The sequence below is a fragment of the Pteropus vampyrus genome, unplaced genomic scaffold, assembly GCF_000151845.1.
Source record: "Pteropus vampyrus isolate Shadow unplaced genomic scaffold, Pvam_2.0 Scaffold2, whole genome shotgun sequence".
NCBI classification, from domain to species: domain Eukaryota; kingdom Metazoa; phylum Chordata; class Mammalia; order Chiroptera; family Pteropodidae; genus Pteropus; species Pteropus vampyrus.
The window spans coordinates 16,872,195-16,897,827 of NW_011888783.1; the positions used below are offsets into that span (position 1 = coordinate 16,872,195).

The window sequence follows — 25,633 nt, forward strand, 5'->3', positions numbered from 1 at the left end:
ATTTAATTTCTGAAGCCAGAAATATAAATGGATTTTACAATGGCCTGTGAGTATCAGGTGAGAGAAGATTAGAACTAGTAATGAAGAGCTACTTTCTTAGGAGAAATCTCATAACAGCGCATAATTGTTTCTAGGCTATATGGACTGAACGTGTAAACGAATACCCAGGGTAAGTGAAAATCTAACTTTTAGTGTGATCTATATATGTAGGACTTGTGTTACACTTTGGTTTAGTTTCTGATCTACTCTCTCATATATGAACATGTTATCTCTTGGTAAAAAACACAAGTCTTTTATTCTCTTTTCATCTCTCTCCTCTTTCATTCAGTAATTTGAAATGCTTTCTATTCATCTATAAACAATTTTTTAAACTTTTTTTGAAAAATAAATTTATTTATTTAAATTAGTTTCAATTTTACAGTATATCGGTTAGACATCTATAATGTTCATAAAATGATCCCCCCAATTGCTCCCTCCCTCCCCTGGCCCTCCACTTAGCCATCATATTAATGCTAACTACATTCCCTCTGCCATGCTCCCCGTGCCCAACTATCAACTACTAATTTGTACTTTAGCCCTTCACCCCTTTCTTCCGGCCTCTCAACCCCGCTCTCCTCTGTCTGTCCATCAAATTGTCCACTATATTTGTGAGTCTGTTTTTGATTAGTTTGTTCTTTTTGTTCCTTAGATACCGTATATAAGTGAAATTCATATGGTATTTATCTTTCTCTGTCTTACTTATTTCACTCAGTATAATAACCTCTAGGTCCATCCATATCTTTGCAAATGGTAGGATTTCATTTTTTTTAATGGCTGAGTAACATTCCATTGTATATATGAACCATAATTTCTTTATCCAATCGTCTGTTGATAGGCGTTTAGGTTGCTTCCATATCTTGGCTATTGTAAATTGTGCTGCCATGAATATTGGAGTGCATAGATCTTTATGAATTATCTATAAATAATTTTTAAGTTGGTTCTATACAAGATTTTGGTATCCTGTTTCAATTACTGCAGCAAAAACTTTGTGAAATTGGTGTAAGTTTGGGGTACAAAAGATGAGAGTAAAGGACAGATCTCTTGAACTACTTCTCCATCCCAAGTCAATTTCAATGACTTGAAGCCCCCATGTAAGTCTCTTTCTTTTCCATACTTTCATAATTAGTTTGGCTGGAAACTCTCAGGTGTCCTCAAATGTTCTAAAGTATTCTTTACTGTGGCCTATCATTATAGCAGAGAGGCAGGAAAAACACACTAATATTTCTTGATTGCCAAGCACTTGGTGTGCTAGGCACATTATGTACCTGAACTCATTGAATCTTCACACAGTCTTTGGGAGGGAGGTATTGTAATTCCCATTAGCAGATGTGGAAATGGAAGCTCAGAGGTGAACTACATTGGCCAGTGTTCACAGCTGAGGACTACTGCATACAGTGGTCCAGGCTGTGTACCATCCTGTACACACACATAGGAAACCTGGTTGACGGGGAGCTCTCTGATGGGTGCAGTTGCAGCTGGAAAGAAGGGTTGTCTTTTTTCTCAATACACGTGAAGGTGCCAAATAGACAGAGGTGGCTCTGATTAAGTCGTACCTAGATCTGTCTGATTCTAAAACCCATTATCTTTCTGCTGTTCCATATTCCTTCCTCAAGAGCTACTAGTTTCACCCTGGAGAAGCATTTTAAACACCTGGCACCACCAGGCCCCAAAATACTCTCCCCAAACGAGCAGTGTACCTTCCAGCCACTCACATTTTGTGCTATCTTCACTCTAATAGATTGTTTGCAAAAATGACAGCAATTTTACTTTCCCGTATCCACGATCTTGGTCATGTGAATTTTAAGCTCTTCACAGCAAGAGACAGAATTATTTCTCCACTCCTTGAATCTTGGCTGGACTCTTGACTCACTTTGGCCAGCAGAATACTACAAAAGTGATGGTGCACCTTTTCTGAGCCTGAGGCTCAAGAGCTCTTGCTTATCCAATTGCTCCCTGGGAACCCTTCTCAGCCCACAAAGTAGATAAGCCCAAGCTCACCTGCTGGAGGATGAGAGATGATGTGGAGCAAAGATGAACCATTCCATCTGAGGCCACCTTATACTAGCTGACTGCAGATGCATGACAGAGTCCAACCCTGATCCACAAAGCCTGACCCAGATTGGCCTCACTACCCAATTGACCTGTGGAGTCATTGTTATTGTTTTACAGCACTAATTTGGGTGTGGTTTGTTACACATCGTGATGGTTAATTTTCTGTGTTAACTTAGAAGGTGGTTTTGGATGAGATTAACATTTAAACTGATGAACTTCGAATAAGCAGAGTGCTCTCCATAATTGGGTGGGCCTCGTCCAATCAGTTGAAGACCTGACAAGAGCAAAGAGACTGACCTCCTCAAGCAGGAGGAGATTCTCAAGCAGACTGATTTAGATTTCATTTGCACCATCGGCTCTCCTGTATCTTCCACCTGCTGGCCCACACTGTAGATTTTGGACTCTTTAGCCTCCATAATTATGTGAGCCAATTCCTCATAATAAATCTTCAATATATACACACACACGCATTCTATTGGTGGTGTTTCTCTGGAGAAGCCTAATAATACAACCTGTCTAATATACACTTGCTGATATGGTTTATCTTACCATGGAACCACCTCTTTCTTCATCCTTCTCAAGCTGCTACATCTTAGCTGGTGTAGAACCTGTCTACCCTCTCTGAGCTGCTGTGTCCTCTCACCCTGAGTCCTTCTTCCTACTACCCTATCCCTCTGCCTTAAACGTCAGGAGTTCTTTTGGAACCATTAATTCTACTCCGTTCCTGCCAGGTCTCTATTGTTATTACACTATAGGGTCTCTCAATTTACTTTTATTCTCAGATGCTGGAAAAACCTATTTAGGAGAATTTTGTGCCAACTTTTGTTCCAATTATTCTCTTGTCTTGGTCCTCCTATTGTAGAATTCCACTCTTCTCAACTACCTGAAAGAAAGTGCCTGAACTCTCCCTGCAGGTGCTGAGGGGAGGAAATTATTGCAGAATTGGGCAACTCTCATGCATGCCCTTGCCCTAGCCTCTCTCTATTCCCCAGACCTGGAGGTGCTCCCATGTCAGCACACACAAGATCACAGTGCCTTGTGCTCACTTCCCTTTATAGCGGGGCTTTGGCCTGATGTTTCCAAATTTAAATTGCCCAAGAACAAAGATCCAAGCTTCCTGTTGCATCATCCTTGACCTTCCCTAGCTGCCAGACTAGCACGTGCAAAGGAGCCAAAGCAAGACAGTCACTTTTCCCATTCCCACGCCCTTATTCTCTTGGGGTTAGTAACATTTCCTCCAGTCCTCTCATCCTTAAGTGTCAGGCAACAGGCAATAGTAGTGTGATACATTAACCAACAGAGCGGCGAGGACCAAGGTTCTGGGTCTGTGACTGCCTCATGAGCCATCATGGCTTAAAGGATAATACAGCTTGGACATCCACATACTGAGCCCTGGATCCCTTAGCCACTGCTTTTCTCAGCAGCTGTCCAATATATTAGCACCTTCGGTAATGGGTAAACATGGGCTACGTCAAATGTAGCCCATTAAATGGTACGGTAACTGTGGAAGACAGTATGGCAGTTCCTTAAAAACACAGAATTACCATACAATTCAGCAATTCCACTTCTAGATGTATATCGAAGAATTGAAAGTTGGGACACCAACAGGTTTTGTATTCTCATGTTCCTAGCAGCATTATTCACAATGCCATAAGTGGAAATAAATCAAATGATAGATGAATAGGTAAACAAAATGTAGCATTTATATGAAATGCAATATTTTTCAGTCTTAAAGAAGAAAGGAATTCTGATATGTGCTACAACATGGATAAACCTTGAAAACATTATGCTTAGTGAAACAAAAGGTCAAATATTGTATGATTCCATTTATCTGAGGTAACCTCTAAATTTATAGAGACAGAAAGTGGAATTGTGGTTACCAGGGTCTGGGGGAAGGGAGAAGGGGGGAGTTATCGTGTAATGGATAGTTTTAGTTTGGAAAGATGAAAAAGTTTTGGAGATGGATAGTGGTGATGGTTGCACAAGAACGTGAATGTACCTCATGCCACTGAAGTATACACTCAAAAAAGGGTTAAGTAGTAAATTTTATGTATATTTTACTACAACAAAAAATTAAAAAGTGGCCCAGTGTGGGCCAAGTTAGGAGGAGGGATGATGTTTGACTCTATGTGAGTATCTGTGTCTACCACTTTTAATATTTTAATTTAATATGATTTTTAATATTTTTCATTATCCACAATTTTCTTTGCCTAAATTTTAAGCCTGCATAATAAAATAATTAAGGAATTAGGGATGCCACCATGAGCCATCTGCTGTGAGGTAGCATAAAGCAATGGCCTTCATAGAGATGTAATGCATAGGGAATAGAGTCAGTAATATAATAACTATGCAGTGACAGGTGGTTACTAAACTTACTGTGGTGATCGCTTTATAAATTATATAAATATTGAATCACTATGTTCTACACCTGAAATTAATATCATATTGTATGTTAACTATAATTAAAAATAAAAATTTAAAATTGTACCATTTAAAACAACCAAGCAAAAACCAACAAACAAAAATAAAGCAATGACTTTGCCCTCCAAGGGCTACCATTAGAAATGCAACCCCCTGGCTCAAGCATTTCAATGGCTTCCCACTGCTCTTGGGTAAAAGAGGAAGCTTCTTAAAAAGTCCTGCAAGGCCTCGCACTCTGTGAGCCCGCCTTAGGTCTCCCGCAGTTCTTGGAGCAGGTTCACCCCATTCTTTCTGCTCTGCCATGGTGAGCTTTCCATCCTTCACACTGTCAAGGTTATTTCCTGCTTAAAACATATTCTTCTCCTCTTACTGCTGAGTTAGCATTTTCACCCTTGAGAGTTCAGGGGAACTATCATTTCCACAGGAAAACTTTCTTCACCTCAGATCAGGTTAAATCCCTTTATTAGATGATCTTACAACACCATAACCTTCCTTGGACATGTTCTTATATTTGTTTGATTGTTTGATTTGTCTCTGTCTCTCCTACTGGATGATAAGCTCTAGGAGAACAGGGACACTCCAGTTTTTCTCACCATTGAACCCTGAGCTCATAGAGGGCCTGACACTCAGTAAGCTTCTCAACCATTATTTGCTAATGAATGAATGAATAGAAAGATAACAAACAATAATTAAGTTAAAAGTTCTTCAGTTTATAGGTCAGAGATGCTGTGATGGGCTCATCTAATACCACACTCTTCTCAATGTAGGCCAAATAGAGAAAATTAAGATTATTCCGAAGCAGGAGATGTAATACATTTTAGATTGACAGTAAAAAAAAAAAAAAGCTATTCAAGGTAGGGGTTCATTTTTACCACCCTGTATATTCTATGCTGATTAAAAAAAAATTATAAGCACAATTTGAAACCAGAATGACACTTCTTTTAATTTTCTCACACTGTTAATCATTGATCTGCATTCATATTTCAGAGGAAATGCCATTGAATTCAGGAGAAATCTATTTAACCTGCATGGTATTCAAAAATTGCTGGAAAAGCTTAGCTCCTGTACTCTGTACCAGTGACCTTGCTAAGCAGTTATGTTAAACACTTAAATGTATAATTTTCTACAGGCGCTTTTGGTAAAAACATTCTTTCTTCTTTTTCACGTCTTTCAGTGAACCTCATTATCCTTCTTGTGACCCTGTAGGCATCTCATTTTCTTTTGGCTTGTTTGCAAGTTCGAAAATATTAACTGCGGCTCCTGCTTCAGGAAAGGTTGCTTGGCTACTACTCTTCATTTTTAGAGTGTGAATTCTTTTACTTTGCCATTGCTACCTTGAATAATGGAATTTAATGAATTTTCAAAGAAGCCAGACATAATTAAAAATCTCCTACCTTGATTAAGTACAGCAATAGTTATTCTCATTTGGAAGACCAAGGGGAATATATGTGGGAGAATATGTATTAATTTTGAATAATGTAGAAACTAAATTAAAATAAGGTCATAAGACGTCAGTCACTATGGAACTGGAGGAAAGGAGCTGTCAGGCACAGGACACCAGTGTTTAAGTAAGGTAGGAGTAGAGTGAAACAAGAAGGGATAGGCTTTCAGCTTCGTTTGTCACCTTTAAGAAAGATCTAGAAAAGGGAATATATATAAATGAACACCTTAAAGTTGTTATCGAGGTCTATGAGGTAATGAAATGCTGAACAATAATGACTTTAAGAAAATTGAGTCAGTGAGTTTTTTTTCTCTAGTAAATTCCAAGTATTGTGCTGTGCTCAAGTAGGAGGCATAACACTGCATGAAACAAAATCCCTGCTCCAGAGGACCTCAAACAATTACGTGAGTGACACAGAAAGGCATTTACCTGCTTCAGTATTTCTAGGTGGGCTTGACTGTGGGATGTGTAGAGCCAGAGGGAAGATAGAGTAATCAGGGGGTTGTTACATAAACTATATAAATGTTTAACCAATGTACTGTATACTGAAACTAATCATAAAATAAAATAAAAATAAAACAGAATAAAAAAAAGATTAGAGCAGGACTTCTCAGAGCCTATAATACATTCATGAGTACTAGGACTTGTTTCTAAGGATGGGGTCAACTATGCAGGAGCTTCCAAATTTATTTGAAGATACCGTCTTGGTTATGTTTTTTGCTTTGCAGTGGCGTGTCTATTTTTAGACGAACAGTGTGTGAACTTGTGAGACTAGTATAGTTTGAAACACACTCTGGATAATGTTGACATTAAAGAATACGGATGTCTGGAATTTAAGGAATTTTGGAAATCTTTTTATCACATATTTACTAGGTGCTTAAATCACTGAGAAATGGTATGAGGCCCCCTATCAGGCAGCTCTAAAATCCAGTGCCCCTTCATAGCAACGATATTCCTAATAGCCAAAAAGTGGAAACAACCCAAGTATCCATCAACTGATAAATCGACAAAAACATGTGGTCTATCCATATAATAGAATATTATTCAGCAATAAAAAGTGACGAAGTACTTATACATGCTATAATATGTGTGAGTCTTGAAAACCTTATGCTAAGTGAAATTAAAAAGATAGAAAAGGCCACATATTATATGTCCAAAATAGGTAAATCCATAAAGACAGAAAGTAGATTAGTGGTTTCCAGGGACTGGAAGGAGAGGAGAATGAGGAGTGACTGCTATGGGTACAGGGTGTCTTTTAGAGACGAGGAAGACATTCTGGAATTAGAACGTGCTGATGGTTGTACCGCCTGTGAATATACTAAAAACTACTGTATTGTATGCTTTAAAAGGGTGACTTTCACAGTATATGAATTTTATTTCAATCAAAAAAAAATCCAGGATCCCACCATATCAAATAGTTATCCCTCTTATATTATAAGAATTGAAAACACAACCATTTCTTGTCACCAATTATATTTAATGAAGATAACTAGCTGTTATTTACAGAATATATATATACATACAATTCCTACACATTAAATGTAGCCTAATTGTGAAAACGGGGAAAAATGTACTCCAAAATTACATACTAAATAAAATAAATAAAAAGTAATTATTTGGCACAATATCTATCATGTAGCAAATAAATAACTCTATACCATCGATTGAATGAACTATTTACAATCTACTTGAAAGTGCAAAACAATTGCTGAAAATTAAGATATTTATAATAACATTTTAATCCAGAAAATATGTTTTTTTAATCAGTAACAATAATTAGCCAATAGTAAAGTTTTTTTAATGCCCAGGAAAATATTTTAATTTTGAAAAATGTTTTGTGCATATTGTGCTCTTCTGAAATATTTTTTTAAATCTTAATGCTGACAATTTTAAGAACCTTGGAGTTTCTTAGTGAATTCTTATGTATGTAATCCTGATTTGTAAATTTTAAAAAAAGTTACATTGTAAACAAATATTATTCTACGTATCATTCAGAAATTACAGAAATTATATCCATAATGTTTTATAGTAATATGGTCAGCTTCAATTCCTTCAGAGGTAAGACTATGAAGATGGGAGAATACGACCTATAATTTGGGCTTATACGGATTCCTCAACACTTTCCAAATATCCCATGCTCCAAATTAAGATGTTGAGTTAAAAATAATGAAACTATGCGACCACTGATGTATCCAAATAAATTCCATTTGTAGCAGATCTCATCCTGTAAATATTCTCAGAAAAAATGTCAGGGGCTCGATATTTCTCTTGACAATGGTGTTTCTACCAAACTCTTCATGTGGGTCTCATTTTATGTTTCAACAAAGAAGATGGCAAAATTGGAAATGAAATCAAGTGACTACAAACTGAGGATTCGTAAGCTAGAGAGTGCAACCTCTATGCAAACTGAATAATTTCTTCTCTTGTCATGAAGCTGGTAAGCTGAATGCAGCCCTGAGACGTCTCAGGATGTCTTTTTGCTTGTTCTGTAGAATCCTCTAGTGACAACACAGTCAGTAGTAACATAAGTGCCATTTTTGAAAGACTGTGGACTGGAGGCAAACCATTGTTCTGGGGACTTTAAATGTTTATGGTCGACGAGGCTCTAATCTATGTGACATCTGTGATAAAGTTCTCTGGTTGTCAATCACATTTAATTGCCGAACGTAACTTCGGACATCCTGATGGTTCTTATTAGCTTGTGCTGCGTCAAGATCTGTTGGAAAAGAGCAGAATTGGCATTGCATAACACACACATATAAGATACAGCTTTATTTTCTCCCACTACTTATTACATTTATCATGGATTTTTGGGTTCCATCAAGACCTTTCAACAACACCATATTCATTGAAATGTTTCCACTTGGATGGTCCATCTCCTCCATCCCGCCCTTTTCTTCTCTAGAATCACCTATTTTGATCATTTTCCTTTGCATCACATGTTGTAAAAAAAAACAAAAAAAAATGTCAAAAAAAAAAATACATGAAAGCATTGCCTTACTGTGCTTGGCAATACATTAAAATTGTGTCCCTTGCCGTCTCACCTGTGTCTCAAACTCTGTTCTGTGGCCCCTCTGAATGAGGAATAAGGGCAAAAGACAGTTTTCATTAGCTCCTAACAAAAGCACTTAACACCTGGGCTGAACTGAAGCAAGGCAATGAGATTAGTAAATCTGACTCCCCTTGTTATTTGCATTCAATATACAGCATTACCGCATAGATTGTGTGTTCTTAGAGACGGTCAATGTTCAGGAAAAAACCCAACTCATGAAATGAAATCATGACTTTTGCTGGACTTTTGATTCTCTGATACTGCTTGTTCTGAAATCTCAGTTACTATTGTCTCCCCTAAGCATGTGAGCAATGGAGCTAGCTATCTGAATTGACTGATTTCCCTAAAACCAGGCTGAAAGAAGAATCAAATGCCTCCAGGCCTAATGCAGAGAATATTCATGAATAAGGAAGGCCAATTTTTCAGTGATAAACTGGAAAGACAGGTCACTTCAGCAGTGACCACTCATCCTCTGCGTGCTGCTGCCATGTGGAAATCGGCGCCCCAAGTTGCCAGATATTCCTATTTTTCTAGAGAAATGAGAAATCTGAATTTCTTTGCTGGGAATTCTCCCAATTTTAAAATGGTGACATTATATTAAAATAAATATAATGTCGTGATCCTTTGGCCCCCTCTGCCCTGGGGATCACCAGTGTAGGGGTCTTGTCTAGTAGGCACAGGGAACGGCCAAGCCAGAGTCTGGATTCTGGACCAGTGTACTTTCTGCCATAGCACACAGCCTTCTGCACTTCACATGCTCTTCTTAGATCCACACACCACTCCCAAAGACAATTAGAATGCCATCTGCCTAAGGGCTGAAGGGGAGTGTCGCAGGTCTGAACACAGAAAAGGAGAGAGAAAATACAAGGGCCCCTACTCGCTCTAAGAAGAAACTCATCAGTATAATTATCACATATAAATAATACCACAGTGTTTAATTTCCTTGCTTCTCACTGGCAGTGTACTCTACATGTACAATATACTGTAATTACATTGTAGATATCCCCACAATGTTTATGAATCTATTCCTATAGCTTTATCTATAGATTGTTGACTTCAAAGCTGAGCAGCTGTTGTTTACCAGCAGTTACTGTTAACTTCAACAAATGCAGTGGATTTTATATATATAATTCTCCCGCCACCAGCCCGCCCCCACCCCAAGCTCTAGGAGAAGATGAAGGCAAATGTGGATTTATTTCCGAAGAGGCTTATGGAACAAAACACATTCTATCGTGGTGCTTCTTTGGTTCTTGGACTTCACTGGGAACCTTCTCAAGGCTACAAACCCTCTCAGGCATGCAAAATTTTGCATTTAATTTCAGGAATTTCCTGGACTCCCTGAAGGATCATGGATTCTAGATTACAAACCCTTTTTTGCAGACTGGCACCGCTTACATATTCTCATATTCACTTGTATAACTGCTTTATGACCATGCTTTTATAGATATAGTAAATTACTAGATGAAGAGATATGAGACACTTTCATTCTGGCAGAATCCGCATAGGAATAGTTGATGATGTACAAAACTATTCTTACTTTGGAAGGACGAGTAGACACAATCATTTAAATCAATTTTTTAAAGGTCTATTTGTTCTCCAAGTCAAGATTATTTTTCCGGTTTCTTTCCACTATACATTAAAAAAATAAATATTCAGCAATTCTGGCATCCAGTGTTAGCAAACCTTCATTTTGGGCCAGTATTGTGCTGAGTAGAGCAAAGATAGCTCTAATTAATAAAACAAGAACTTTTTAGTCTCTTAGCAATAGGTTTATTGAAAGGGATGGTACTGGTAGCCTCACAGTCATGTTTATGTGAAATTATCTTGTTAACTTAATGAGCCAAACTTTACAGGGACCACCTTCTCATTCCCAGACCAGCTTGAGGGAACCAAACCCCCAAACCCCACTCAAGGTCCCAGCCAAGAGGAGATAGTAGCACTGGTTTGGCATGCTGATCTGGTGCTATGATGCATCTTAATTCTCAACATTTTATAATTGCTATTTCTTATTTGCAATAGTTTTATATTAAAGCATTATAGTATACTGGTTATTGTGCTGTATGTTCAGATGAAAGAAGAGCACCTTCAATTTGCCTGGGAATGCTACTAGTATAATATAAATTCCTGCAATGGGACCTTTTACAAATGTACTTTACACATTGATGCATTCTTACAACACCCCAGGAAACAACAAATATTATCTTTCCCAGTTTATAAATGACAGAACTGAGTCAGCAAGAGTTGATGTGAGTTTCTCAACATCGAGCAGTGAGTCATAAAAAGAGTTGATTTGAGGCAGGATTTGTTGGCAATCATGCCATATTTGTCTCTAGCCACACTGGAAAGAGCAAATTAATTCTAAGTTCATTCATAAAATAATATTCCGATGGTTATTTTAAGGATTTTCTAGTTGTTAAATTCAAGGCCCCTATCCCTTGGATTTCTTGGTCCAAAGTATCTCTGACACAATCAAATATTGTCCAGACCACAATCCATATTGCAGCATGCAGTGGCATTTAACTTACTGAAAGGTTGGCTTCTGCAGTATCTCACTGTTCTGGCAGTATTTGCAATCATGCGCTAAAAGGAAGAAAGAAAAAAAGAAAGACTGAAATGCAAGTAAGCTTAGTGTATAATCCCCAAAGGAAAACAAACCATTATTTATCTCGGAAATACCTGGGACCGTGAAAAGCCTGTTCTGAGACATTGACTATCTGGAGGCAAATGGTTGATGTATAACCTGTTTACTTACTTGAAAGAGGCACCCATGCTCACACATACAAGGCGTTTTTCAGGTGAGGAATATTAGTGGTGTCATTTCACTCTAATTGTTTGCTTGTTCCTCGGGACATAAAAAGCAGTCTGTTGTTCCTGCGATCGTACCTTCCTCCTCGGGACTAGCTTTCACCTTCTGGAGATTACTGTGAACTTCTAAGAGAAACTGTAACTATCCTAGATTTGGGGAAGGGTTAGCTTGTCAAGTTCCTCACAGTAAGTAAGACTCAGTAATGAGGTATTGGATTATAGTGACAGAACAGTCATAGTTAAAATGTTCTACCTATACATTTTTCTGTATACTATGTATTACTGACCTTTCTAATTTTCCAGAAAAAGTGTGTTTTAATGTTAATCTTAATTATTTGATTCCTTCCCTCCTTCCCCACTTCTCTTCTTTCTGATTACAACACAAACACATGCACATTAAAAAAAAAAATCAGAACATACAGAAAATGTTAAGAGCAAACTAAAAATCACTTAGAATATCACTTCACAGAGTAACTTCATTAATATATTTTGGTGTATTTCTTTCTAATACTTTAAAACCAAATATGGAACAGCATATTTTTCAAAAAAATTGAAGTCATACATATTTTTGTTTTGATTTGAATTTTTTCACGTGGCATTGTGACTATTTTAGATGCCATTTGCATTTTAAACATTTTTTAAATGAGTAGCTATTCAATCATATGGATGGATCATAATTTATTTAATCTTTGTTAATTCTGTCATTAAGAAATCTTCTAAATTTCTTTGTAAAGGTTGAGTTGCCATAAAAACTTATTAGGAAATCTTTTGTACTGCGCTCAACTTAGTTAAAAGCAAAAGAAGAAAGGAGAAAAAACATGAAGGACAGAAACATGAGGAAAAACATCAGTGGGACCTAAGCACCATTTCTTAGCCAGGATGTCCTTTTCTTGCTTGTGGGTTTTAACAGTAGCTGGGACCCCAGTGTCTGTGTATTGTCTCAGGACACCTTTGCTGCTCAGACTCAAAAGGGGGTCCTGCAAAGATGGCGGACCAATTCTAACACTAGTAGAAAACTGACAAGGCTCCAGCCCAGAAAAAGCCTATTTATATCTATATATGGCTATGTAAATCTGGTCCTTGCTTTCTTCTCTCGTGTACCGTTGGCTTGCCAGAGTATAGAAAATGACTTTGAGAAAGCTTATGTAGTATTGAAAAAAAAAAAGTCAACTTATTTGGCAGGACAAAAATTCCTAGAAGAGTCAAAGCTTTAGAAATCCATATATGTGAACATTCATAATACCTCATTGAATCCTCCAGCTTTGAGGACTGGCAAGCATTAAGTGACATGTGTCTGCATTGGATAATTTCTCACACACAAAGAGGCAATCGTAAAAGTTCAAACTTTACTTTCATAAAGGTTCCTAAAACCCAGCACGTCTGTTAATCAGCATGAGAAATATATTACAAATACCTCCAAGAAACTGTAACATACAATGTATAATTAGCCTCTGATATATGGAGCCCTGAAATAAACAGTAACTATGATAATTTTCCTGCTAATTTACTTTAAGTTGTTTTTTCACTTCTCTAAAAGCTTGCATCCGAAGGGCACAAGTATATTCCATGTAGAATTATTGTAATTCTTCAGATATTGAATGGAGTGTAATTACTGAAAACCCTGGGAAATGCCGCCAGTATGCCCCTCTGAAGAATAATAAAACAATTAGCAGGGGTCAGAAACCTCTTCCTATACCATTTTGTAGGGAGTAATTGTTCTGCTTTTTAGTTTTGAAAGCTAAAACATTTCATTCTGACTTTGGTTTTAGACTACTCTTTACAGCTATACTCTGAGGCTTCATAATTTTTAGCTCATTATGTAGTTTAAAATGTGAGAACAATTGTTTAAATCAGTAATTTCCAGCTCTGGAGTTCATTCTACCTTTCTAAATCTTTGATTAATTTTAACAATGGTTTTAATTTTGACGTATCCTTTTTAATTGTACTCAAAGATAACTTCAGTTTAACTTTGAAATCTAAATTTGGCTTTTTAATGAGGTCCATTCTTTTTCTTTGTGAGGTCTGCACCATATGTTATAATAAGTAAACTCCCAGAAACAGTGTGCCAATCCCACTAGCCTGGCTGCTCAGTGCGTAGTTATAGAATGAGTTCACAAAGCCAAAGAAGGGTTAACTCTACCCTCTTTTGCACCCACTGACACACACGGTATTTAATATGCTACTAACCACATCCACCACAAGGCACTTTCCCGAGTTACCGAAAGAGACTGCAGAAGTCCCCTTCTTCAACTGTCTCCAGGGTACACAACTTGCTGGCAAGAAGCAGCTTCCTATTGTTTAAATGCAACCAGCAACAAGGAACTCATTACCTCCAAGGACAGTTTCTTTCGTTCTTACACTTTTCTCACTATTAGAAATTTCTTTATCATTTTGAGTCATAGTCTTTCTTCCTTTGCTTTTCACCCATCGATCATAGTTCTGAGCTCCGGAGCCACAACAAACATGTTTTTAGTTCCTTTTTACCAGGTCAGCTCTTCAGATGCTTGATGGTAGCTATCATGGACATCTCTCCACCCCCAAGTCTGTTCTGGTTAGCCTAAATATTGCCAATTTTGTCAACAATTTTTCATAAGACAGTTTGGGGTCTCTTCTGGACTGTCTCTAGTGTGGTACTCCCAGACTAAGTAAATCACAGCGTGCAGAAGAATTATTATTTTCCTTCCTTGATCGAGACGATGCTACACATCTAAGTCCACAGTTTTTAAAAAGTCACATTACTGACATCTGTTGAACTAATAGTGAATTAAACCTCTCTTCCTACTTCACTGAGCTGCTAACTGTTGGACTCAGCTTCCTTCTCTGTAGATGTATATAGTTTATTTCTTGAGCCAAAATAGAGGATTTTGCATTTATCTCCACTAAAAGCCATCTAGTTAGAGTCTTTCTATTCTTCTGCAGACTTACACACCCCACATTAAGCATTCGTATTCTCAGTTAAGGTTGGCAGAAAAAAGGGCTGAAGAGACATAGCCTTTATTATCCAACTGCCACATCAGAGATGAAGCCAAAAATTACACCCTAGGCTTCATGGTCCTGCCGGAGCAGGTTGGCCTGCCTGGAACAAGCCAGGCAACCTTCCTGTAATGCCAGTGGGAAAATACCTGGTTACTCCAAAGCAGAACTCCCATTTTTTTTTTAACCGCCCCAGCAAACCTAAGGTTTATGACACACTCCCATTAGCAACTGGCTTATTAGAATAGCAATTTGTAATTCAGGGGCAAAGTGCTTTAGAAGGTGCTCTGAATCAGTAGGCAGACAGCAAGGACCGCCCTCTCCACACCTGAACTGATTCTGATATACCACCACCCCTGTAGAGAACCACCACCTTAAGGTCTGCTCATCAGACGGTCCTCAAGGAGTCTAACCCAGAAAACGGTCCTCAGTCAGAAGGCCAGGGCTACCCTTGGGGCGGGGGGTAGTAGGAGTGCCTACATTTCAAATTTCACACAGCACCATTTTTCTTGGGACTAATTCTAAGAATAGATCTTCCAAGCTTATTTGAAAAAAATAGTATGTTCATACAGTTCCTCACCTACTGAGCTGAGAAATGAGTCCAACTGAAGTCTTATGAATTTCCCTCAGGACATGAACTCACAGAGGGAAGCTCAAGGAGGAAAAATGAAGTAGCAAGCAAAAGACTCTCTAACTATCGTGCATTTATTTCTTTATCTAGCTGAAAACAAAATGACTCAGAAGCAGATGTCCTTCCTGGGGCCTGAGTTGCAGAGTGACCAGTACAAAGATGCTGTCCAGAAGAAGGAGTGACCAGCTGTCTGTACTCTAACCTGGCACAAGCAGGAGAACCTGAGACTACAGTCCCAAATACAAATTTCCCTCAGGCTCTGATGCAAGTAATTCCCCTTTAAATGTCAGAGGGGCCTCTTCTCAGACTGGGCCCTAGGGGCCTGGGCCTTCCCAGTTATCTTTCTGAGGCACCTTCCCCTCAGGAGTGATCTGGCCAAATTACACCTTCACTCCAATCCAGACGCGTTGATAACCGATCAGGCCTTTGCTGGCCAGCTCTGTACTGACTCTTGTCCCCCATCCAAACTCTCCCTTAGCTCTTCCATCACTGCAGAGGAGCAGCAGATCTTATGTCTCTTTTTCAAGTTCAGACTGGCAGGCCTTCCAGGCAATGCTGCCGTGCACGCTTACGCTCTCTCAACCTCCCACTGGCAGACAGCTGACAGGAGAGCCTCCCTCTTCTTAGGCTGTGCTGCTTCTTTCCTCAGGCCTCTTCTAAATACCTGCCCTCAACAGTTTGGCCTTTCCTTCTGTTGCCCTTGAGATCTTTGCCATCCTTGTTCTTAATGTTTGCCAGATTCCCATTCATTTCTAATTTCTGCCCCTACTGATTTGACTCTGCCCCCATCTGTACACCTATCAAATCTCAGTTGATTATTCCTGGCTTAGCATGTGAAAAACCACATTTACACCATCTGATTATTTCACTCAACCTCCACATATCTGAGAAAAAGAATTTTTTTCCCCACAAGATTTAGAAATACATAGTCTCTCATCTACAAAGGCTGTGCCCATGGTAGCCACCAAGTGGAATTAAGTGCATGGTAAGGACTAGAGATAAAAGATAAAAAGGCCCAGGAACTGAGCCAGCCTTCGCTATATGCCACATTGAGGAAGAAACCTGCACCCTGTCCCCGGGCTACGGATCTTTAATATCCAAGAGGTGTGTGACATACAGACACACACACGTAACATGCATGATGGTATGTCATACACATAATGACCATGGGACATGGCAGTTCACGTGCCTGTCCAGGCATATGAGGAGTACTGTGTATGTGTGTACTCAGGGATGGACACTGAAAGGCAGTCACCGTTGGGGGAGACAGAATAACACCCAGTTAGTAACAGATGCTATGGAAATCATCGTGCACAAAGCATCGGTAATGAAAAAATGCTTGGGACATTCAGCTTAACCAAATTTTCTAATAAAATAGAAAACACTTTTGGATTAAATCTTTGTTACATAAAATCCTCTAAAAAAGGCTTTAGTGCACTGACCTATCTCACTAAGGCCAACACTAGAATATGAGTGGGTTATTCTTTTATTCAACAAATATTTCTTGCATACTTATAGTGTGCCAGACAACTTTTTGGGTGCTGGAGAAATTTCAGTGAACAAAACTGATAAGCTACCAGGTCTAGGACATTTACATTCTAGTGGGAAAGGCACACAATTAAGAGGTGAGTAAAGAAGATCATCTCAGATTGTGAAACTAGCTATCAAGGCAAGGTTACCTGTCTGAGAGTGCTGGGTGTGGAAAGTTAAAGTATGTTTAAAGGGTGGTCAGGGAAGACCACTCAGAGGAGGGGACACATGAGCAGACACCTGAATGCTGAGAAGGAGCCAGACAGGCAAAGACTAGGGGAAGACAATTCCAGGCAAAGATAACAGCTAGTGCAAAGGCCCTGTGGTGGGAAGGAAGAGAAAGAAGGTTGGTTTTGCTAACTCGGACCGAATACAGAGAAGATGAAGTATGTGATGAGGCTGGATAGGTGCTCAGGGTAACAAGTCTGGATTTGATTATATTATGTTGTTGTATTTAACATGGTTTTATTTTCCTAATTATGAAGTTACCTCTCGTTGCTTTTTGACATCCTTCTTTATTATTGTGAACTAGTTTTTATATCTTTCGTTGGTTTTTAATATTTCATGTCTTTATGTTTTATCTTCGCAACCACATAAAATCTACTGAAGGCCAAGGACTATTTTTGTGATTTCTTTATACTTCCTGGCAAAATTCTTTACTGGGGGAGTATTATATTGCTTTGAAACATTCCATTTGGAAAATCTTCATTTGGCCCAGTTCGTGAATTCTTTATGAAGAAGTAAATTTTCAAAGTCCTCTTTCAAAGATTTCTATTATGTTGGAAAGTTCTGAGAATTAGGTGGATTTTAACATTTAGATTTTTACTTGAAGATTCTTTTTTCCACAGCTTCGTGTAAATCCAGTGTTCTGTTCATGAACTTGTAACAATATTATTGGTGACAGAAAACATATTATTGCTAATTATGTAATGATATGATTAGTGATACTGAAGGGGAACAGAGTTTGCCACCTCAAAACATGATTTCTCAGGATATTGATTGTTTTAAGCTCATTATTTTTATGCCCGGAGGCTCAGGAATAACCTTTGACCTTCCCTCTAACTGCCTAAAAGAATTTAACTGGAAAGCCTGTTCCAAGAAGGAGCTATGCCATAGATGACTACAGTTAACCCCTGAACAACATGGAAGTTAGGGGTACCAACCCCCATGCAGCTGAAAAGCTGCATACGACTTTTGATGCCCCCAAAACTTACTACAGTTGGCCCTCGGTATCCATAGGGGATTGGTTCCAGAGCCCCCCAGATCCCGAAATCCATGGATGCTCAAATCCCTTATATGAAATAGTGTAGAACAATGCCCTCTGCATCTTTGGATTCCCAACTGCGGATCAAAAATACTGTTTCAACCTGTGGTTAGTTGCATCTGCTGATTGAAACTCGAACATACAGAGGGTTGACTGTATGTTTTTTAAAAAAATTCCGCATACAAATGGCCTCACACAGTTTAAACCCGTGTTATTCAAATGTTAGCTGTATAGTTTACTCTGAACCAGGTGTGACAGGGAGGAACTTAGCAAGGTCTGTTTGATCCAAGCCCTCTCAGTGTCTCACTGTCTCTAGATGTCCCAGCAAACATTTGTTTACTAAACATTAACTCTTTTCATCTCTCTGTGAATTGCTTTACTTCTCTTTGAAGTCTCTTTGAAGTACCTTCCTCTCCTTAGTCCAGAATGACATATATACCTCATTTTGCTTTACTGTCTTTACATATTAAATTTGATTTTCTCCTGTTAATCTGCCTTATGTCGTTTTAATTATTCCACCAGCCGTAGGGATTAAGAAGGGAAGGGCCATTTCCCCTTCCTCCACGCTATAAAAATAAAAGGATTCAAAACATTTTTCTTCCTTAATGAATTAGCTTCTATTAATGTTTCCAGAAGTAGTTTGCCCCATGCTTCTCATTCCAAATAAAACGACTACCTTAAAATAATATTCGTAAATAAATATACCTTAATATGGGTATGTCTGAAATAGAAGCAACCTCCTAATACAGTAGTAACTGTGGCTATCAGCCTGCTTTATACAGCCTGGGATAGTGGCAGCCGGCCAGCATATTATCCTCTAATCCATTGCTAGTCTACCTCCTAAATGTTATAAATATTCATGTATGCCATAGAAAGATACAAAGGGCTTTATTCAAACATTTTTTGAATACTCCTTTATGTTCCCCCCAAATGAAAGAATGTCTGCCTTTTTTTTTTTTTTGCAGAAGGATCAGAGTGTGAATTCTCTTTTGTTCATACTCATAAATCCTGAAAACCAATATGCAACAAATTCTCTAATCCTCATTTCATACCTCAAGGTTCAAAATAAAAATACTTAGGGTTGGCACGGTAGTTTGCTGTGACTGTGCAATGCTGCCACCAAGAAAAGGCATCTGTGTTCCTGGCTACCCTGGTGACTTTTGCCCCTGGCAGGAGCTCCCTCTGGGGATACAGCCTACCAAACCTACAAAGGCTGCCAGCTCTGTTCATCACCTTGGCTTCGCTGATTGACTGGGACACGGCATGGACATCAGCTGGAAAAGGGAGACGTGTCATTCCCCAAGGCACACGGTAATAACAGCAGGCACTAGTGGGAGTTATCTGTGATAGTGGTGGCAGGAGGGCAGGGTGGGCTAGCTGATGAGGAGAAGGGGTTGGAAAGTTGACAAGTGCTAGGTTGTCAGGTTTAAAAAACATAATCAAATCTTTTCAGCTTCCAGTAACATCGAACTCATGGAAGGGCAATTGAAAAATTAAACTTTCTCATGGTATGATTTATCAAATGACATAAAATTTATAGTTGTTGGAGCAGAGAACTAACAGTACTTTTCAGTATCCTTTCTCCCCTACTTTTTCATAGTAATAGAAACCCCTAATTTTTAGTGGGGCACATGAATACCCAAAAGAAAGGCTATATCTGCTAAGTTCCCTTTCACGTGACTAAATTTCTTGCCAATAAAGTATGAGCCAAGTAGTAAGTGCAACTTCAGGTCACATCCACACGGGTAAGAAGCATGTCTCTGCCTTTCCCTTTCCCTTCCCTCTGGCTGGAATGGAGTCCTGTGGTCCGCCATCTTGGACCACATGGATGGTGAAATGACAAGAGAAAAGCCTGGAACCTAGATCACTGCCTGGAGCAGAGTCACCATACTCATTTGGACAAGTGAGACAGAAATACATTTATCTTGCTTCAGCCATCATTAATTTAGGTTTCTCTTATTGTGGCTGGCCTGCTCTCTTAGCCATTTAGTAGCTTTAAAGCAAAAGTGGACTCTCTGAGAGAAGGTTGTGGAGGACCTCTCTCCTCACTGATAAGCACACAAGAATCCACTGCTGTGGGCATGAAGTTCAGAAATGGGGAAGAGGAACTGACTTAATGTTCACCAAGTACAATCTCGACTTTTCCTTTGCAGGTTTTGGTTGCGACACCAAGATCTAAAAACCCAGATGAAACAACTTTCATCCTCTTTGATGGATATTTTTGCTGCTCATTTGTTCTGTTTAATTAACTCTACTAATCAAAAGTTCTAAAGCTCAGTCAATGCTTTAGGAAACCCTGACTTCTTTGCCTCTGTGCGTCTGTGTATTTTATTGTCAAGTGATTGGCTTAGCCAATCGGTCTGCATAAGTGATCAGGAAGGTTGGTTACTTATTTGCTAAAAATCTCTCTTCTGGAAAACAGGTTTTCTTTTGAGAAATCAAGGAAATATGTTTAATTCTATATACTAATAAGTGAGTGAAGAATGTTTTTTACTTTACCAAAGAATTATAAAACTGACACAGTAATAGAGATGCTCATCCCCTGCTGTTGATGTTGGGATGGGGAGTAGAGGGGAAGACAGCTGAAAAAATACTTGCCCTCTAGTATACTACGTCTTTGAGGAGTTTAGACTCTTGAGCTGTTTCTTAAGAAGCTTAAGATATGGGGACTTAGTACCCAGCAACTGTTTCACTTCTTTATCAGGCTGGGCTTTGCAATAAATTCATTCCCAAAGCTGAATGGTGTAAGCCTTACAGGATTATTGCAGGATGTTTCAAAATCTCCTGAAATCATACAAACTAGCTGGATTTCAAGATACAAATAAAATAAATTTTCTAATAAGACTTCCATTTTTTTTAATATTTAGAAATTGGTTGTACTTTTTTATAAGTTTATTGGGGTAATTTTGGTTAATACAATTATATAACTTTTAGGTATACATTATAATTTGACATCTGTATATTCGATTGTGTGATTACCACCCAGAGTCCAGTTTCCTTCAACTACCATATATCTGATCCCCTTTACCCACTTCGCCTTCCCCCAAGCCCCCTATATTTGGCCCCTTTTCCCCTGTCTACGTCACCCCTCCTCACCCACCCCCTATCCTCTGGTAACCACTAATCCATTGCTTACAGGAATACTTACATATTCTGGACCCACCAACAATCTCCAGAGATAGATGGAGCAGACAGGCTCCCCATTTTATGTTGGCGAAACTGACTCATAAAGAAGTTAAGGGACAGCTACAAAATGATGAAGCTGAGAATTGAACCTCATGTCTACTGAACTCCAAGTCCTGAGCTTCTCATGCAAATGCCACACTCACCACTGCAAACCATAGCCCAGGGTTTGATGCTCACCCACAGAGATAACACTGTAACACCTCATCCATCCACCGTTACAGTCAAATGATTTAGAAGACAATGGAGAATTCCATTAACATGCACTATGTAACTAAAGAAAGGTTTTGGCATGATCTGCTTTATTGCTTCACCGAAGATTAGAAATTAAACAGCAAAGTAACTGATGCCAGATAAAACAGCTTTTTTGGGGAGGGGGAGGGGAACAACTGGAAAATATTGAATAGGTGCCAGTTCCACATCTGCTATTTAAAAAAAATTGTTTTGGGCTATGAAGATTTTCAAGTTCCCTCTCTGAACTTGGGTGAACTTTATTGGAATAAACAATACACATTTAGATTAATACTCCATAGTAAAATTCAGCTTATAGAGTCGCTTTTTATCTACATGCACTAACGTCAGGCTCAGCAGACAAACATTTCAAAGGCATCCTAGGGCAGCCTAGCTCCACAAACCTTACAACAAAACAACAACATGGATGTCACTCTGGAGCATTTGTGCACTTTAGCAACAGGCAACCAAGGACGAAGCGCACAGTATAAAAGCTAGCTGCTGCTGTGAGCCGCGGCACAAATACCATTCAGTCTCACAAAAGAGAACTGACAGACTAAAATAGGTAGCCAATTTGAACCAAATATTTCAAAACTCCTTTATGTGTAACTACCTTTTTAACATGGCAGCATATATGGAAATTATTTCCTTTATTAGTACAAATGCAAATTTTACTTTAAAAAACATTGTGGTTAAGGTTATAATACTGTACGTACCATTTTTTCAAAGTTTACTAGATTGTCAATGAACGTCTTGTTCCCCTCATGAGTAAATGTCATATCTACAAAGAAATAAAAGTCACATTCTAATCACTAACAGAAATATGTCATACTAAGAAACCACAATAGCACCATTAGATTATGATGGAGGATTTGCATAACACTGCAGTTGAAAAAAGCTGATAATAGTTCCTTTTATGTTAGGTGTTTAACTTTAGAAAGCACTTTACCTGGGATTAGTAAAATTTCCCAACCAACCCTCTGATTCATAATCAAGTTTTCCAAATCATGGATTCCTGCTCCTCCTATAATCTTCCCAACCTTTCCAGAAAAGTCGGGGCTTAGAAGAAAGGATGAAGAGGGTGGACGATTGGGATCATTCTTCCCAAAAAGCTCAGTCTGATTAGGCTCATTCATTTCCCCCCACATACTCATCACTGGCTTGGCCTGTGCATTTTCTTCAGAATTACCTTTAATGAGCAAAGGCATGAAGGGGATGAGAGGAGGCTCCAACTTAGCTACTGTCAGCCTGTAGGCCCTGTGGTTTCTTGAAGGATCCTTCAGAGAAACAGAAAGGATGATTAACAATTAATGACACATACACCACCCCTCTACCTCCTAACACACCCAGCCTTGTCATCCCACCATCAGGTAGTTTGGAATCAAGTGTAGCTATAAAAGGAAGGCAGATTTAATTAAACAAATTGTGTTTTAAAACAACTTCATGTGTGACATGAAAATAATTTCTTTTGTTGTCGTTATTGTTGTTGCCTTTCTTGTTTGAAAGAGAGATTTGCCTATAGGGATCAAAGGGAGCAATTCCTTTGATAGCAAATATGAAACATGTAAAACAAACCCCAACCACGAGAGGACCTTCTCCCAAAGCTCTGCTCCTCCCTGGGAGTTTGGATCACCCTCCTCTGCTTTGCATAGCCAGTCCCGACTTGCCCTCTCCGAAACCATTCTATCTCTCCTGCCAAGCCCCATTCACTCCTTCTTTGTCTGTTAACACCTCCCAGCCAGTGGGGAAAAATAATCTTGGCAAGCCAAGAAAAATGCAGCTTCCAATCCATAGCTAACCTGTGCTAGATGGAAAAGATCCTATTACACTGCTTTTCTTAGTTACACAAATTGACCTTATGTGGGACATAAGTCCTCTTTAAGTTAGTTCCTGAGGGTGCCATTCATTAGTCAGACATGCTTGTTTTAGCAGCATTAAAACAGGATCATAAACTTCTTAAAGTCATACAAGGACAGATAAAATTTCCGAAATGAGAACTTCAATTCAGCTCATCAGAAATTGGATTAATGCAGACAGTGAACAGAATAAAGGAGCCACTGTCACTTACCATTAAACTTTCAAACTCCGCATAGAACTTCTTGAACTTGCTTGGCAGTTTCTGTTAATGAAACGAAAATGCCACACTCGTATGTCAGATTCAGTACCTAGATAGGTATCAGGTGTTACCATGTCATGTATCTCTCTTGTCTCTTAATCAAACATCTCTGGGACAGGCCACACTGTAATCTGTCTTGTCATTTGAGGATAATCTTCAGAATATAAAGAACTCACATTTTAAAAGTCTTAACCTAATTGAACCAAAACTAACTATGGATACTTTGGTCTTACTGCTTTTATAATGTTTTTGGAAATGGATTATTCATAATAGGACAACATTCTCGGTTTACAAATGTTTTGGAACGACCCCCTCCCCCTCAAACTCTAATTCCCACAATTAGGAATTTAGACCAGAGAATAGTAAACATTTTAGAAATTTCCTATTTCAACCCTTCTTCTCCCTTACCATACATGAGAACAGAAATTTTTATCAGTTTTGTTTATTGCTATACCCTCAGTGTCTAAAAGTGTCAGGTACACAGTAGGTGTTCAATAAAAATTTAGTTGAATAAATTAAACCTGTTTTTTTTTTTTTTTATTGATGGAAGAAATGAAGCCTCACAGTTTAAATGACATGCCTAAAGTCACACAGCCCATGAAGGTCACAGTTGTCGTCGTTCACATCACCTGCCTGCTTTTCTATTGCCTCTCCTTACATGCTCTATGCTTTTCTGTACAAGCACTTCTCCCACGTGATTTCTCTGCCCTGCTATCCCACAACAATTGATAGTTCTATCAAATTAGTAATATTTCATTTTTATATTTTGGCATGAGTCAATACCGCTGACGGTACCCATGTATCTGTGGGTCAATACTGAAAAATCTTTCACTCTACCGGTCTCACTTTGCTCAGGTCCTAAGCTTTGACTGCGCCACACCTAGACAGAGCTGCAAGACATTTTCCATCCTGAGTCTATGGAAGTATCAGCTGAGTATGGGCCTCAGACGTTCCCAGCTCAGCTCTGCTTTGCACAGTTAAGTTTACTGTCAACAACCGATGCACAAACTAGGCCTCTGCCACCCACAGAAAAACTCCTCTTTTCTCTCCCATATCTGAATCAGTTTAAATATTCCCATTTAAACATTGTAAAATACCTTATTTTGTTCTAAGAAGCCAAACTTCTTTTCCTAGCACCTATTTTCAAATTAAGTTTCAGGGAAATCCAATATCCTTGATTAGGTGGAATCGTTAAAGGGATGAAAGCTGGGATGGGCATCAAGAGATGCAAGGATCTCATGCCACACAGAGTAGCCAAATCACCATGTTAGGCGATAAGTTTCCATGAACATAGGCCGTTTTTAAAATTAGGAGTGAATTACATTTTTGGTTAGATCTGTCACGCTAGTTCTCCTTCTTGACTTAGCTGGCTTTTGAGTCAAAGGCAGGAGGGCAGATGGTAATTAAAAAAAAAATGTTGTGGGTCTTCAAACTATTATCTATCCACACCCTATGCTTCCAGAACAGTGGTTCTCAAACTGGGGACAATTTTGCAGCCTACCTACCCCCACCTCCGGGGTATATTTGATAATGTCTGCAGACATTTATTGTTGTCACAACTGGGGTGAAGAGAGGTGACAGGTGCTGCTGGTATACAGTAGATAGAGCCCAGGGATGCTGATAAGTATCTTACAATGCACAGGACTATCAGAGAATTTCCTGCCCCAAATTGCCAGTGCTGCTGGGGCTAAGAAACTGCTCTAGGTTTACTCCCATCTGCTTTATCTCAGATTGGTCTTTCCCTTCTATTTTGATCCATTTCCTTTGCCATGTGGTTTAACTTTATTTTTCTGCCTTTTTGTTTCGTTTGTTTTGTTCTGTTTTGTTTTTCATGGACAGTTTCACATGGCTCTATAGTTCCTGGAGGTCGGACACCGTCTCCCACACTGTCCATG

At 38.9% G+C, this 25,633-nt stretch overlaps 1 protein-coding gene and 1 long non-coding RNA gene across 2 annotated transcripts in view; one reads left to right on the forward strand and one right to left on the reverse strand.

Annotated features, from left to right (window-relative positions):
• Nucleotides 1-7,409: 7,409 nt before the first annotated feature.
• The window catches only part of RAPGEF4 (Rap guanine nucleotide exchange factor 4), a 279,699-nt gene continuing 261,475 nt past the window's right edge, over nucleotides 7,410-25,633 (reverse strand). The window contains exons 27-31 of the mRNA XM_011357435.2: nucleotides 23,691-23,741; nucleotides 22,812-22,899; nucleotides 22,339-22,403; nucleotides 11,531-11,585; nucleotides 7,410-8,669 (exon numbers count right to left, since the gene is read on the reverse strand). Coding sequence (XP_011355737.1) covers nucleotides 8,542-8,669; nucleotides 11,531-11,585; nucleotides 22,339-22,403; nucleotides 22,812-22,899; nucleotides 23,691-23,741 — 387 coding nt within the window. The 3' untranslated portion in view covers nucleotides 7,410-8,541. The remainder of the gene's footprint in view (nucleotides 8,670-11,530; nucleotides 11,586-22,338; nucleotides 22,404-22,811; nucleotides 22,900-23,690; nucleotides 23,742-25,633) is intronic.
• On the forward strand, nucleotides 15,754-20,532 carry LOC111738350. The gene is made up of 3 exons (XR_002779822.1): nucleotides 15,754-16,518; nucleotides 19,382-19,519; nucleotides 20,362-20,532. It is a non-coding gene; the product is annotated as an uncharacterized LOC111738350 (long non-coding RNA).